The 16162-nt window shown below is 47.1% G+C and overlaps 1 protein-coding gene across 1 annotated transcript; it reads left to right on the top strand.

The window, feature by feature from the left end:
* The first annotated feature begins 6970 nt into the window (after nt 1-6970).
* On the top strand, nt 6971-14030 carry LOC138096647 (putative killer cell immunoglobulin-like receptor like protein KIR3DP1). The gene is made up of 9 exons (XM_068992922.1): nt 6971-7004; nt 7146-7181; nt 8327-8593; nt 9487-9786; nt 10844-11143; nt 12102-12152; nt 12868-12990; nt 13712-13764; nt 13875-14030. The coding sequence occupies exons 1-9, from the start codon at nt 6971-6973 to the stop codon at nt 14028-14030; spliced, it is 1320 nt and encodes a 439-aa protein (XP_068849023.1).
* Nucleotides 14031-16162: the final 2132 nt, after the last annotated feature.

The raw sequence follows: 16162 nt of genomic DNA, 5'->3' as shown, positions 1-16162 counted from the left end.
ACTCCAATACTCTGTGCTGTTTATGGTTGAGAGGTTGTCACACAAGCTAGTCTGTCAGCAGAGAGGTTTGACCTGAGACACCCTTGTCACCCCCAGGGCAGGGAATTAGCAGTAATTATTGGCACAACAAATGAAAAACCCTTCACCAATATAATTCTTAATCAACTCACTATACTATACTAATAATTTTGTAACTTCTCAAAAGAGTCTGCATTTAGAAAGTTTTAAAGGATCTCGTGCCTCTCACGGTTGGGAGGCTGTAACAATCACATGCGGCCGGACGAACCCACTCAGGCAGGCTAGAGAACCTTCAGAGGAGTTTGTAAGTTGAAACACTCTTGTCAGGCCCAGGAATTTTTATTAACTGGAGCTGCAAGGTAACTCCTTCTCCAAGAGAAATGGTGATGGGGGAGAGCCCCGCGTAAAGTCAGAGGTGTAGGTGAGAGCATAAAACAGACTCTGGTTTTGGGGTAGATGCTCAGGAACAGGGGGTTTCCTAAGGCTCGATCCCGCCTTTGCGTATGCTAAACTCTCCTTCCTCATGACCTTTGCCATGGGTGGAGTTCCTTACGCTGGCTCCGGGAAGAAAACAAACTTAGAGTTACAGAGGGGAAGGATGGGGGGAGAGAAAGACTGGAAGTTTAAGACTGACATGGGCACACTGCTATACTTAAAACAAAAGGCTTTCCATGAAACAGTAATAAAAGCAATGCAAGTTGGCCGAATTGAAAGATGTATTCTGTTTGAGATATCTAGTGTGGTGCCACTTGCCACATGAGGCTGCATGTGTGCGTGCTAAGGCGATTCAGTCATGGTCAACTCTTTGTGACCCCATGGATGATGTGTAGCTCGCTAGGCTCCTCTGTGCATGGGATTCTCCACTCAAGGTCCTGAAGTGGGTTGCCATTCCCTTCTCGAGGGGATCTTCTAGACCCAGGGACCGAACCCTCATTTCTCATGTCTTTTGCATTGGCAGGTGGATTCTTTACCATCAGGGAAGGCCTCTCAGCATTTTCCCAGTCGTGTGCACTGAGGGTGCTGGGGTTCAAGGGGTAGAAACAGGACAACAATATCCCCCTCAGTCTGGATCTGCACTGGCAGATAAAGTAGTCACCCAGCCACAAGGTACAGACAATGACTCTACACGTATATGAAGTAGAGCATTCACTTCTTCAGTCACACCCACCACATTTCAAGTGCTCAGTAGCATCATTTGGCCAGGTGCCATGGTGCTGGACAGAGCAGATGTTAAAAAGTCCCATCACCACAGAGAATTCTACTGGACATTCCGCTCCAGATCACTGAGGGCTGCAGAGAGAATACTTGCCCCACTGAGGCTTTGCATGTGTTGTGTTAATCCATCGATATTTGCAAGTTTTGTCTTTTTTGCTTCTTTTCACCAAAGCAAAGATTTGAGAAGCTGTGCTTTTTAAGTTATCAGCTTAGGCACAATGCGGTTTGGCTCAACTAAGCGGAGGGCTGAACAGGATAACACCATGAGGACCCTAGTGTGAACTGAGCTGGCAAATGGGGTGAAAATCAAGCTCCTCAGAGCCTTAGTTGCTCATTGAACTCTCTGGGTGATGTCTCTACTGGCTTGGAACTAAACAGCCCAAGAACTCTTTTACCAAGAAATGTCAGGATTGCTTAAAGTGAAGACATTCTGGGGCTCCCATGTTGCTACTGTCACTGTTTCCATTTTTCCCCTAATTATCTTTTTTTTTTTTTTTTTTTTGGCCTCTAGGTGCAGGGAGCAGATGTCATAATCTTCATTTTTCTGAATGTTCACAGTGTAGACATGAACCCCAGTTATTCTCATATATCTTCTTCTAAAAAAATATTTGAATGTTAGCATTTGATGCCCTCATTCTGCAGAATCTCAGTTCTTCAAGCACCTACAGAAGATGGGTTTACCTGGGTCATGGGTGTATTTCTGCAATGTGGCACCAATGCCTGGTACAGACTAGGTGCTCTGCAATAATTTATGAACTGACCCAAGATGAGAAGTAAATTCCATTTCTGGAGGGGACTGGGAAAATAAAGCTTTGAGCCCTCTTTGGAGCCAGATTCTCCAAGGCTGATTCAGGACGAGAACCTGGGTCCCACCCTCTAGAGCAGGCGATCAGACTGGACAGAGAGAAAAAGAGCTGAGACCTCAGGTCTGGGCTGAGATGCCTCCTGAGCCCTGCCTGGAGACATCGGCGCCAGGTCAACAGACGGGCCGCCCCCTGCTGTGGTTCCATGGCCATGGGAACCCCGAGGAGCAGCACAGCCCCCCAGGGACCACATCCTGTTTGTCCTCTGGGGCCCCATGGTCTCCTCATCTGTACAGGGTGGGGGCGGGGGCGGCTGGGTGCTCAGAGTTGCAGACATGCCTTCCATCCTCTCTGAGCTTCTCCTCCTCAGCCAGATGTGCAGGGCAGGGAGGGGACTGCAGGAGGGCAAGGGATGCCCACCCTGCCCCCAGCTCATGGGAACCTCAGGGCTCAGGCAGCTGTAGGGGCCAGGGATCCTGATGGGGAAAGAATCAGCCCAAGCTTTCAGTGGCAAATCTCTCAATTCCAGGGCTGAGTCTGGGCCAGAGGACCACGAACCCTGCAGGTGGGTCCTCACAGGGCTCCCGGGACCCATGTCTCACTTGAGCCCTGGGAACTTCTGGGTGGCGAGGTGTGGGCACTGGGATTCTAGAGTGATGCTGGTGAAACCTGGAAGGGTTCCTGAGCTGAGCTGGGGAGTGAGGGGTGGGGAGGTCCTGGGACTCAGCCTCTGACTTCCTTCCAGGGACCTTCCACAAACTCACCATCCGGGCTGAGACTCTGGGGCCGCTCAGGGTGCCCATGTGAATACACCTTGTGCAGAGTTGGAATGTGAGAGTGAGCACACAGGTCATCAGGGAGTATGCTGCAGCTGGCCTGCACTATTTGGAGAAGGAAATGGCAATGCATTCCAGTATTCTTGCGTGGAAAACCCCATGAACATTGGAGCCTGCCAGCCTACAGTGCATAGGGTTGCAAAGAGTCAGACATGATTGAGTGACTTCATTTTCTTTCATTTCATTTTAAAATTTATTTATTTCACTGGTTCCATTTTTAATCTCATAATATACATATTTTATTGAGTGTAGTTGACTTACAATGTTTCAGGTGCACAGGAAGGTGATTTTCAGTTATACAAACACGGGTACATTAGTTTTCAAATTATTCTGCATTTTAGGTTATTACAAGATATTGACTATAGTTCCCTGTGCTATACAGTAAATCTTTGTTGCTTGTTGCATACCTGTTTTTTCAATTAGAAATCTAGCTTTGTATTCATACTTCTATGTTTAAATTTCTGGTATATTCCACGTCAGTGTCATGCTGCACTGAGAGTGAAAGCGTGATGCCCAAATCCCCCCATGTCCACGTTAAAGTAAATGGAAAACAATGGCAATGTTAATTGAGGGAGGAGATATTGAATCGCATTATGTTACTGGTGGGCTTTCCTGGTGACTCAGAGGATAAAGAATCTGCCTGCAACGCAGGAGACCTGAGACAAACCCTTGGTTGGGAAGATCTCCTGGAGAAGGAAATGGCAACCACCCCAGCATTCTTGCCTGGAGAATCCCCATGGACAGAGGAATCTGGTGGGTTGCAGCCCATGGGATCACAAAGACTCAGACACGACTGTGGGACTAAAGCTATTATCACAGCTCTGAACTTGAAAGGTATAGTACTTACCGTTCGTAAAGTGATAAAAATTGGCAGAATAGACAGGTTGTTAGGGGCTTAGAGGGACATTATGAGCAGACCTGCATGGACAGCTTCGAGAACAAAGGATTCCAGGATTAAAAGATTTCCACAGTGGAGGGGAAATAAGTATAGCTATGGCTGACCCATGTTGATGTATGGCAGAAGCTATCACAGTATTGTAATTGTCCTTAAACAAAAATAAATAAGTTAAGGGGAAAAAAAGTTTGCAACAGGACTTTGGTGGTCCACTGGTTGGGAATCTGCCTGCCCATGTTGGGGACACGGGCCCGATCCCGAGACCGGGAAGATTCCACGTGCCTCAGTGCAGTCAAACCCGTGGGCCACAAGCCCATGTGCCTAGAGCCGATGCTCCACAACAAGAGAAGCCATGGCGATGAGAGACCCTGCACCACAGCGAAGAGCAGCCCCCTTCCCACACCTAGAGAAAGCCTGTGCACAGCGACGAGGACCCAACACACACAGCAATTAGTTAATTAAAAATTGCAACAACCAGCCACACTTCCTCCCCTTTTAGTGTGTGTGTGTGTGTGTAAGTGTGAAAGTGTGAGTTCACACGTGGGTATTTAATCTATATTGTTCTCCCTTCTGCTTGGAATTTTCTTCCCCATAGGCTAGGGTTATTTTATATTCAATAAACACTGTTGGACCATCCCTCTCACTCCCCAAAAAGCCCATCTAACTCAGGTAAGATGATTCTATGGGGCACAAGTTTGCCGTCTCCTTGGTCTGCTGCCTTTCCAAATAAAGTCACTATTCCTTTCCTGAAGACCTCATCATTCTGTCCCTTGACAAGCAACGTGAGGTTGGAATCAGACCACGTTCATGAGACATTAGCAGAGGTGTTGTTCATTCTAGACAAAATCCATAGATGTCACTCTCACAATTGATATCTGTGGTTTAAAAAAAGATACTCAGATGGCCAACAGGCATATGAAAAGATGCTCAGCATTGCTTATTAGTAGAGAAAGGCAAATTGACACTGCAAGCAGGTACCACCTCATACCGATCAGAATGGCCATCATAGACACTTGATGCATAATAGATGCTGGAGAGGGTGTGGAGAAGAGGGAAACCCCCTTGCACTGTTGGGGGAGTGGAAACCAGTAAAGCCACTGTGGAAAACAGTATGGCAGTTCCTCAAAAAAGTAAAAACAGAGTTTCCATATGATCCAACAATTCCAGTCCTGAGCATATATCTGGAAAAAAACTATACCTGAAAAGATTGATGCACCCCTATGTTCATAGCAGCAAAACTTACAATAGCCAAGACATGGGAACAGCCTAATTGTCCATCAACAGATGAATGGATCAAGAAGATGTATATGCTTATACACACAGAGAATGGAACACCACTCAGACATTTAGAACACGAAATCATGCCATTTGCAGCAACATGGATGGACCTGGAGATTAACATATTAATGGAAGCAGACAGAAAGAGAAAGACAATTTTCCTGTGATATCACCTGTATGTGGAATCTAAAAGGAACATATCAATGAAACAGGAACAGACTCACAGACATAGAGAACAGGCTTGTGGTTGCCAAGGAGGGAAGGACTGGGAGCTTGGGATGAGCAGATGCAATCTATTTATACATAGAATGGATAAAGAATGAGGTCCTACAGTATGGCACAGGGAATTCTATTCAGTATCTTTACATAAATCATAATGGAAAAGAATATATATGTTGAGCTGAATCAATATGTTGTATGGCAGAAATGAACTATGCTTCAATACATTTTTTTAATTTTTGAAAATTTGTGGTTTATATATCTGCAATGCAACACTACATGGCAGTAAAAATGCACAAACTGAAATGACAAAGAATACAGATCAATTCTGAAACATGATAGTAAGTAAATAAAAGGACATTTTAAGAAGAGTGACTGTACTGTTACTCCATTACATACATAATAATCAAGAGGAGACCAGATTTATTACTTCCAGAGCATCACTAATGTTAACAATCCACACCTGCAGCAAAATGGTGTGGAATTACAGCTCTTACTGAGGTTCTTTCCTGTCTATGAACAACAGCTGAACTGGGTATATGTCTGCCCTTGGCCTTCTGAAAGAGCTAGGCCATTTTGTCCCAGTTTGGAGTTGATTATTTGTGGACATACCCTTCACTCAAGCATTCTGGAGCTTGGAAGTCTCTACTCCACATATTTTGCGTTCATCTGAGTGTCTAGGAGGCAAGGTTGTCCACCTGTTCAGGCACAACAAATCCCCCTCCCAAAAAAAACCACAGTCACCTTTACACACGTTATCTTTGTGTACATGTGTGGTCCTCGGATTGGAAAGGGAGGAAGAGGGAGAGACAGAGAGAGTGTTGTGTGTGCAAAGTCTCCACTCACAGTCATGAAATAATTTCAGATGAAGAAGAGTCAGAGAAAGACAAATATCACATGATATCGTTTATTGGTGACATCTGAGAAAATGAACTTATTTACAAAACAAACTCACAGAGAATGAACTTACAGTTACCAGGGATGATAGTGTCAGGGTGAGGTTATATTGTAAGTTTGGGATTGATGTATACACACGGTTATATTAAAAGTGAATGACCAAGAAGGACCTGCTGGATAAAACAGAGAATTCTACTTAATATTCTGTAACTACCTAAGTGGGAAAAGAATTTGAAAAGCAATAGATGCATGTATATGTATAACTGAATCACATTGCTGTACACCTGAAACTAACACAGTTAGTTCCTTAATCTCATATATTACCATATAGAATTTTTTCATATTTTCAAAGAGCCATAATATGCATGTCTGGTCCTCTTATAAGAATGCAGAATAAAAGCCTCTATTAATAAGTCTTTAATTGGCAATCTGCACTGAGCCTGACATACCAGGTGGGAACATGTGGTTTCTCTTCTGTGAAGAGTTAATGAGATTTATCATGAGCTTGGGAAAAGCTTCCTGCATGCTACACACTGAAGCACAGTTACTGCTTCCTAAAGGCAGCAAGATCTGTTTGAATCCTCTTACGCTGATAGCGTTTAGAGAAACAAAAAGTGACGATCGGGCCATGAGGCGTGCCCAGTGCTGTGGCTCAGGTCAGACTTCCATCCCTGGCGTGAGGAGAGGCTGGCCATCTTCCCATGTGACATGAGCCAGACTGACTGTACCAACAGCACCGCCCGCCTTCCGCATCCTGTGACTCAGTCAGCTTTGCTCAGTTCTGCCTCCTGTCTCACAGAAGCAGAGCCATGTGCCCCAGTCTCCTCAGCCTCCTGGGTCTCGGTGAGTCCAGAAGACATGGTCATAGAGAGTTATGGTGGAAATTAGGAGGTCTTCACACCACTGACCAGGTTCCCTGGATGAGGGTGCAAGGAGCATGGGGTCCATCAGGACAAGCCATCTCTGACATTCTTTTTCTTCTAGGATTCTGTGTGAGTCTGAGGATCTGGGCAGCTGCGGGTGAGTCCTCCCCATCCCTTATTTCTGTGTTGAGCAGAGGAGTTGGGGCTGATGCAGATGACACTGGGGACTGGGGTGAGACCCCTGTGAGTACAGTGAGAGCCGCGTGTCCTGTGGATCCCAGGTCCTCCTATTGGCCTTGATACTCATCTTCACTCTCTCCAGAGGTTAGCCCAGCTCTGGACTCTGGACCTGAAGGCACAGTGTGAAGTCTGGGAGCTGGGAGCTAGGCTTACTAAATGCCATTTCTATCATGAGAGGGGAGCAAGAGGCTGCAGCCCACAGGCCCTCCCCTGCAAGGTGGCTCATGGCATCTCCAACCGGCCCTTAACAACAGGAACTGCAGGAAGCCCGCTGGACCTGGCCCCAGGGAAGGGTCTGGCTATCAGGCAGGGCCACCTGGACCTTCTCACACATTTGATGTAGTTCGGCTAACAAAGGAGCCAGGTTCAAGGTTTACTTCCTTCTTTGCAGGCAAGTGGCTTTCTCACTGCTTAGTTGTGTTAGTGTTAGTTGCTCGTGTCCGACTCCTTTCGACCCCACGGACTATAGCTCACCAGGCTCCTCTGTCCAAGGGATTCTCCAGGCAAGAATATGGAGGGGGTTGCCATTTCCTTGTCCAGGGGATCATGCCAACTCAGGGACTGAACCCTGCTCTCCTGCCTTGCAGGGAGATTCTTTACCATTTTGAGCTACAACAAATGCAACAGGGAAGTCGTTTCGCTTCTTGTCCATGCATCAGTTTTTCTGTGGTGTTTTATTTTGCCTTCATTGTACAACTTGTGGGATCTCAGTTCCCTGATCAGGGTTTCAACTTGGGCCCTTGGCAGAGAAAGTGCCAATTCCTAACCACTGGAATCCCTAACCACTGCCCAGTAATCCCCAGGTTTTTGTGTTTTAAGGGAAAGTTATTCAACATTTTGTCAACCCAAGAGTTATTCATGTTCTGAGAATCTCCATGATGCCCGTACTGGGTTAACTGAGTCTCTGTCTGTCCCCAGGCCCCAGGTGTCCTTGAGCATCAGGGTGATACACTTTAGGGCAGGAGAGTTCGTAGAATTAAAGGGGAAGCTTACCCACCAGGGCAGTGGGGAGAGCTGACCGTTCCTATTTTCTTCTCAAAGCCTGTGTCTCTTCTCTCCTAGGTAAATATGAGAAGCTGTCTTTGTCCGCCTGGCCAAGCCCCGTGGTTCCCTTAGGACAGAATGTGACTCTTTGGTGTCACTCCCGTTCTCCACTTAAGAGATTCAGACTGTTCAAAACAGATGGGAAACGGCGTTTGCCTAAGCTCCAGGGACATTATTTCAACAACTTCACCCTTGGCCCAGTGACCAGAGAACATGCCGGGTCCTACACGTGTTCTGAAGCCGACTGGTCTGCACTCAGTGACCCCCTGCAGATTGTGGTCACAGGTAGGAGGGGTCCAGCCCAGCCCGGGACACCCGTGCCTGCAGGCAATGCTACCCTAGGTACACGTGCCCGTGCAGCCCAAGACTTCCTCAAGATCCCCAGCCAGGACTGGACCAGGGACAGAGAACCCACTCTCAGAGTTTGAACTCAGGGTGTTGAATAGAGGGATGAGGTGCCCCAGTGCAGGAAGGAGGAGCCTCCCTAGGCATTAGTTAGACAGGATGCTGCCACTGCCTGCCAGCAGGGAGGATGGGGAATGACCCTGATCCAGCACCTGCCACCCAGTAGGGAGCTGTAATCCCATATGAAGGAGCTGGAGCCCCAGGGAGGAGCCCCAGGAATGCCTCCAGAGGCATGAGGTGGGGTCACAGGTGGGGAAATGTTCCCTATTTCCTCCATCTCCATCCCAAAGTCCTGCAGTCACTGCCCACATTTTAGATGAGTGTGAAGGGAGCCAGGGTATGCGTCCTCAGGCCCACTCCAGCCCCCACCACGCATATTAGGGATGGGATGAAGCTGAGAGCATGGCAACCCGCTCCAGTATCCTCAGCTGGAGAATCCCGTGAGCAGAGGAGCCGGGCTGGCTATGGTCCATGGAGCTGCACAGAGTCGGGCTCAACTGAAGGGACGGAGTGTGCGTGTGTGAGGCTGAGAGCAGACCCAGCAGCTGAAGAGCTTAGAATAAACAGAGGGGGCTGAGGTCTGGAGAAAGAGAAGCATGAGCCAGAGAGAAAAGCATGAGCCAGAGCCCGAGAACAGGCTAAAGAGAATGCAACAGGACACACAGGGAGGGTAATTGGCTCCGCTCATAAATGGGGAGATTTACACCTTCAGACGTCAGGGGAAGTGCTGAGTTGGGGTGACTCACTGAAGCTCACAACCTCTTTGCTCCTAGGTGTCTTCACAAAACCCGCCATCTCAGCCCACCCAGGGCCCCTCGTGCAGGTGGGAGAGAATGTGACCCTCCGCTGTCACTCACTGGTGTGGTTTGACAACTTTACCCTCCACCAAGAAAACAGCACAGGGCTATCTCAGAGACGTGGACAGATGCTCACTGGCGGGTATGCCGCAGCTGACTTCATCATTGGCCCCATGACTCTGGCGAGTGTGGGCACCTACAGATGCTACGGCTCTCTCAGACACTCCCCCTATGAGTGGTCAGCCCCCAGCGACCCTGTGGACATCATCATCACAGGTGAGTGTGGCCAGCCAGTCCCTTCTGCTCTCTGTGTCACAGACGGCCTGGTGTCCAGTCCAGCATCAGTACCGGCAGAGAATGACAGGCGTGCAGAGACACTCACGAACTCGGGAGAGGGAGAAAAGCAGAGAGAGGAGGTGTGAAAGCAGAAGGGAAAAGAGAACAGAGTCCCTGCCGTGTGCCAAGGGGAAGACACAGCCAGTGACAGAGCAAAGGAGCGAGAACGTGAAAGAACGACCAATGGAGAAAAATGTACCAGAGCAGGGATGCGGGCAGTTCCCTGCTCAGGCAGCCACCGATGGCTGGTTAAGGGGCTGGTTTCCCGCTTTCGTGTCAGAGCTCCCTTCCTCTGTCAGCAGCACACTGTGGTACCAGACGCCCTGCAGTCCCGCCCCTGGGTGATCAAGATGGAGGTCGACACCCTGACGTTGCTCAGCCTCTCAGTTTAACGCGTCCTTCTGCACAAAGAGGAGGGGAGTGGTCCCTCTAACCATCACTGCTAAAGAGTCCCTTCCACGCCCTCAAGAAAGAGGTGGTCAAAGATCGAATGAGATTCTGGCAATTTCCACTCCATAATCTCTGCTTCTGGGTCAATGCCACGTTTTCTGATGGTCCCAGCAGTAGTTAGTAGTCTGTTTACTTAGTTAGTAGTCTGTTTATTTCAAGAGAACGGCATATCCAGTTGATTTTTAAAATTTATTTTATCTTATTTATGTTTGTTGAAGTCTAGTTGAATTCAGATGTTGTTCATTCCTGTTGTATAAGAGAGTGAGTCAGTTATTCATGTACATATATTCTTTCTTTGAAAAAGGATATTAAATGACAGTCCATTTTAAAAATGTTAATTTGTTCAAGAAGAATTTAAATAACACCTCCTATTTACAGTTATTTCTGAAGTTTTCCCTGTGCCGGTATCCCTTGCTGTGGGGCTTTCTTCCTGGCGGTGGGCGGCCTTCTCACTGCAGTGCCTCTCTTGTTGCACACTCCGGGCTTTCGTCCTCTATTTAGGACTCGAGTCACTTTGTGCTCTGAGATCAAGGTCTCCTCTTTCCAGGTCTGTCCAAGAAACCCTCTCTCTCAGCCCAGGGGGGGCCCATGGTGAGGTCAGGAGAGAATGTGACCTTGGTCTGCAGCTCCGAGAGCGACTTTGACCAGTTCCATCTGCTCAGGGATGGAGAGAACCTTGGGCGCCCACTCTCTGGAGGGTGGGGCCCCCGCAGAGCACTCCAGGCAGAGTTCCCTCTGGGTCCTGGGACCCCAGCCCACAGCGGGGTCTACAGGTGCTACGGCTCCTTCACTCGCTCTCCCTACTCGTGGTCAGACTCCAGTGACCCCCTGTTCCTGTCTGTCACAGGTGAGGAACCTCTACCTGGCCTATGCTTTGTTCTTCCTGTTCAGTCGCTATGTTGTGTCCAACTCTTTGCCACCCTGTGGACTGTGGCACGACAGACTCCTCTGTCCTTCACTATCTCCTCCTCATGGATCACAGACTTGTAGTGGTGAAGGGGCTCAGGGAAGCTATGAGCCAGTCATGCAGGGCCACCCAAGCCTGACGGGTCATAGTGAAGGGTACTGACAAAAGGTGGTCCCCTGGAGGAGGAAATGGCAACCCATTCCAGTATTCTTGCCTGGAGAACCCATGAAGAGTCCCATGCTTTACAATATAGAAAATGAGATTGCACTGGGCCAAAAGTCCATTTGGGTTTTTGCATAATATCTTACTGTATCATGAGCTCTATATCAAGGGCTCCGTGCTGGCGTCAGGGGAAACTTAGGGCTTCTGGAGAAATGGAGGCAATGAGAATGAGAGAGGAAGAGAGTTGGTAGATGGCATCTCAGCCCTCTTCCACCTCCTGTATGGATGCTCCACACCAGAGTCTTGTCTATCCAGGCAAATACAGAAAAGGGTCAGGGTAGACCCAGGGGAAGGAGAGGCTGGGCTCATTCGGGAGGATCCGAGATGCATTGGCCCCTTGCTCTTAATGCTTTCCCAGTAGCACCTCTGACATACAGGTGATTTCCCAATTAAGGAGCACAGACATTCCCAGAGCAGAGAGGATGTCTCTAGCTTACAGCTGTCTTTCACCACCAGGCATATCCTTCCCGCCTCCTTCCACCATCATGTCTCCAGGATGGAGGGTCTACTCAGTGCATTCACAGGGAGGGACCAGAAGCTCTCCCCTCCCCCATCAGTGCTCTGAGGGATGACAGAGTCAAGGACAGGCAGGAGGTCAGCCTTCCAGAAAGAATAGTCCTCATTCAGTGGGTATGAGGAAGGTTCCTGTTCACCCCTTCTGGCTTTTCTCCCCTAGGATCCACTACAAGTACTTGCCCGTCAACCATGGATCCACACACCTCAGAAGGTGAGCAAGACGGTCTCCTGTCTCAGCAAACTTCTGAGAAGACAGAGGCCTCCTGTGTGAGTGTTGGTTCTACCACCTCCCAGCTCTGTGACCCTGGGCTCCTCAACATCCCTGTCATGTCAGCATTTGAGACCATGGTCTGCCTAGAACCAGGGTGGGCATTGAGCCTCTCATGCTCTGTGACTGGGAATTTCTAAATTGAACAAAGCGGGTCAGAGTGACCTAACCCCATGCTTAAGGGAGATGCTTAATCTCCCTTCACCAGGATCTTTGGGTATGGATGGTGGGGCAAGCAGAGGATTTTAGGGAGCACCTTCAATATGTGTTTTTTCTCTGTTAGTGTTAAGAAATAGAAGTGTCCTATCTTCATGAGGATTCCATTCCAGGTCTATGTGGATGGAGGGGAAATGTATTGTGGATTAAAGGGTCACATTCAACCAAAATCACCATGTCTTGTCATACGGGGCAGCAGAGAAAAACTGCATCCGTGCCCAGGGGACCTTGGTTCAGACGTCTGCTACTTTTGCAAGGCCCATTTATTCATCCACTGCTAGCATCTCTCCTGGATGCTTTGGTACCTCCTGGGAAGTGGAGACCATAACTGATCAGGTTGAGAGATGGTGACATTTTGACTCAAGTATACAATAAATCCAGTGTGTAGGGGCACAGCCTGTGCAATGAATAACCAAACTTTCTACCGTTTGCTTGTTGGCAGAAGCACCCCTTCCTCAAGAACACTCCAGCATGTGGTACATTGTCCTTGGGCTCTCCATAGCCTTCACCTCTACCAGCATCATCCTCGCTGCTCTTGTCTGTCACTGGTGTTCTACCCAAAATCGTAAGTCTGAAGGCGGTGAGCTCAGCGTAATCTGACACAGGGGGAAGTGGGCTTATAGCAAAGAATGGCGTTTTCACTTCTTGTAGGTTAAAAACTTTCCATTGTTGTAATCCCTGATGGGACATCTTCAGAGACCCATGGAACCCTGTTCTTTTTATGAAAATATGTGTTGATTTATTCTTGGCTGCATCAGGTCTTGGCTGCAGCATGGGGGATCCTCATTGTGGAGCTGGGGTGCAGTTCAAGGCTCCAGAGCTCACGGGCTCAGCAGTTGCATCATTGAGGATAGTTGCGTCAAGGCACGTGGGATCTCAAGTCTCCCACCAGGGATAGAACCCACGCTCCCTGAACGGGAAGGTTGACTCTTAATCCTTGGGCCACCAGGGACATTCCAAGCCCTGTTCTTCCCTTCAACTACAGCCATCCGTTTTTCTCCCCTACATGCTCTTGGGACTCTGCTGATATACAGAAGAGGATGGTCCACAAGAGAAGACGTAGGATGGGTCTGTGGGTTTGCACAGGTTCCTGAGACAGTCGGTGAATGGCTGGGCTTGCATATGGAATGTTTTGCTTTGTTTTTTTTTCATTTAGTGGAGTAGACAGGCTCAGCAACCTGGGGCACACCCCTGCCTTTTTCTGGCTTTGATGTAACTGTCAAAGTTATGGAGGTCTGGAATAACTGCCTCCACCCTGAAGAGCCTTGACTCTCTTCCATTCTCAGATGTTGCCATCATGGAAGGAGAGCCCATGGAAGACAGAACAGTGAATGGCGAGGTGAGTCCTCCAACCCAAACCTTTGCCATAGTCTGAGCCCCTCCAATGCCCAGTGGCCCAGCCTTCGAAGATCACATCTCAGTCCATGATTCTCACCTCTCTCCTCTCAGGACTCTGCAGCAGAAGACGTGATATACGCTCACTTGGACCTCGGGACCCTCTCCGAGAGACAGTCCACTCCCGCTTCCCTGAGGCCCATGCACCCCTCCACCGAGCCCAATATCTATGAGGAATTCAACATAAACCAAGACCATGCTGAGCCCTGACCTGGCCCCATCCTCTGAGCACACAGAGTGTTAGAAATCAAGGACCTAGATCTCTTGTTAAAGGGGTTCCTCGTGGACACTCCTTCTCCTCCAAAGCAGCCCAGCAGCTCTGAAGTGAGGAGTGGAGTCCAAGAATTATAGTATCGTCTTCAAAAATCCCACCACCTCTTAATAATCTCCTAGCTATTCCAGGACTCTATTGGAACTATCTCACGTTTTGGGGAGATGCTCTAATCAATCCTACATACTAGGTAGCTTATCATGATCACCCTACTTTTTCTAAAATTCCAATAAAGCATAAAAAACTTGCCAGTTGATTCTTCAAATTATTCAGTTTAAAATAAAACAAAATGAATAAAAGTAAACCCCTCTATTCAGTAATATTTTACAAGGGTAAACTTATTTACAAGACTGAAACAGACTTGTAGACTTAGAGAAACAAACTTAGAGTTACCAGAGGGGAGGAGTGGGGGGACAGATAGAGGGGAGTTTGGGATTGACATGTGAACACTGCTATATTTAAATAAAATGCTTTCCGTGAAAAAAATAATAATGCTGGTTGGCAAAATAAAAAGATGAAGTATACACTGAGATAGCCAGTATGGTGCCACTAACCATGTAAGGCTGAATACATGCATGCGAAGTCAACTCAGTCATTTTTGCGATTCATGGACTATAGCTGCCTAGGCTCCTGTGTGCATGGGATTCTCCAGGCAAGAATACTGGAACTGAACTGAAGTACTCCCTTGTATATGTACATACCCCATCTTCTTAATCCAATCATCTGTTGATGGGCACTTGGGTTGCTTCTATGTCCTGGTTGTTGTAAGTAGTGCGGCTATGAACATTGGGAGGCATGTATCATTTTGTTTCTTTTGCATTTATTTCTGCCTTAATTTTTAAGATTTCTTTCCTTCTACTAACCCTGGGGTTCGTCATGTCTTCCTTTTCTAGTTGCTTTAGGTGGAGAGTTAGGTTATTTATTTGACTTTTTTCTTGTTTCTTGAGGTAAGCCTGTATTGCTATGAACCTTCCCCTTAGCATTGCTTTTACAGTGTCCCATAGGTTTTGGGTTATTGTGTTTTCATTCATTTCTATGCATATTTAGATTTCTTCTGTGATTTGTTGGTTACTCAGAAGCATGTTGTATAGACTCCATATCTTGGAATTTTTAATAGTTGTTGGGGTTTTTTTCCTGTAGTTGACATCTAATCTTACTGCATTGTGGTCAGAATAGATGTTTGGGATGATTTCAATTTTTTTTTAATTTACCAAGGTTAGATTTATGGCCCAGGATGTGATCTATCCTGGAGAAGATTCCATGTGCACTTGAGAAAAAGGTGAAATTCATTGTTTTGGGGTGAAATGTCCTATAGATATCAATTAGGTCTAACTGGTCCATTGTATCATTTAAAATTTGTGTTTCCTTGTTAATTTTCTGTTTAGTTGCTCTATCCATAGGTGTGAGTGAGGTATTAAAGTCTCCCACTAATATTGAGTTATTGTGAATTTCCCCTTGCATACTTGTTAGCATTTGTCTTACATATTGTGGTGCTCCTATGTTGGGTGCATATATATTTATAATTGTTATATCTTCTTCTTGGATTGATCGTTTGATCATTATGTAGTGTCCTTCTTTGTCTCTTTTCACAGCCTTTATTTTAAAGTCTATTTTATCTGATATGAGTATTGCTACTCCTGCTTTCTTTTGGTCTCCAGTTGCATGAAATATCTTTTTCCAGCCCTACACGTTAAGTCTGTATGTGTCCCTTGGTTTCAGGTTGGTCTCTTGTAGGCAGCATATATAGGGGTCTTGTTTTGTATCCATTCAGCCAGTCTTTTGTATTTTGGTTGGGGCATACAACCCATTTACATTTAAGGTGATTATTGATAAGTATGATCCCATTGCCATTTACTTTGTTGTTTTGGGTTCGAGTTTATACACCCTTTCTGTGTTTCCTGTCTAGAGAAGATCCTTTAGCATTTGTCGAAGAGCTGGTTTGGTGGTGCTAAATTCTCTCAGCTTTTGCTTGTACGTAAAGCTTTTGATTTCGCCTTCATATTTGAATGAGCTCCTTGCTGGGTACAGTCGTCTGGGCTGTAGGTTTTTCTCTTTCATCACTTTAAATATG

This window comes from Capricornis sumatraensis, chromosome 20, assembly GCF_032405125.1.
Source record: "Capricornis sumatraensis isolate serow.1 chromosome 20, serow.2, whole genome shotgun sequence".
Lineage (NCBI taxonomy): Eukaryota > Metazoa > Chordata > Mammalia > Artiodactyla > Bovidae > Capricornis > Capricornis sumatraensis.
This window is presented reverse-complemented; position numbering and strand designations above follow the sequence as displayed.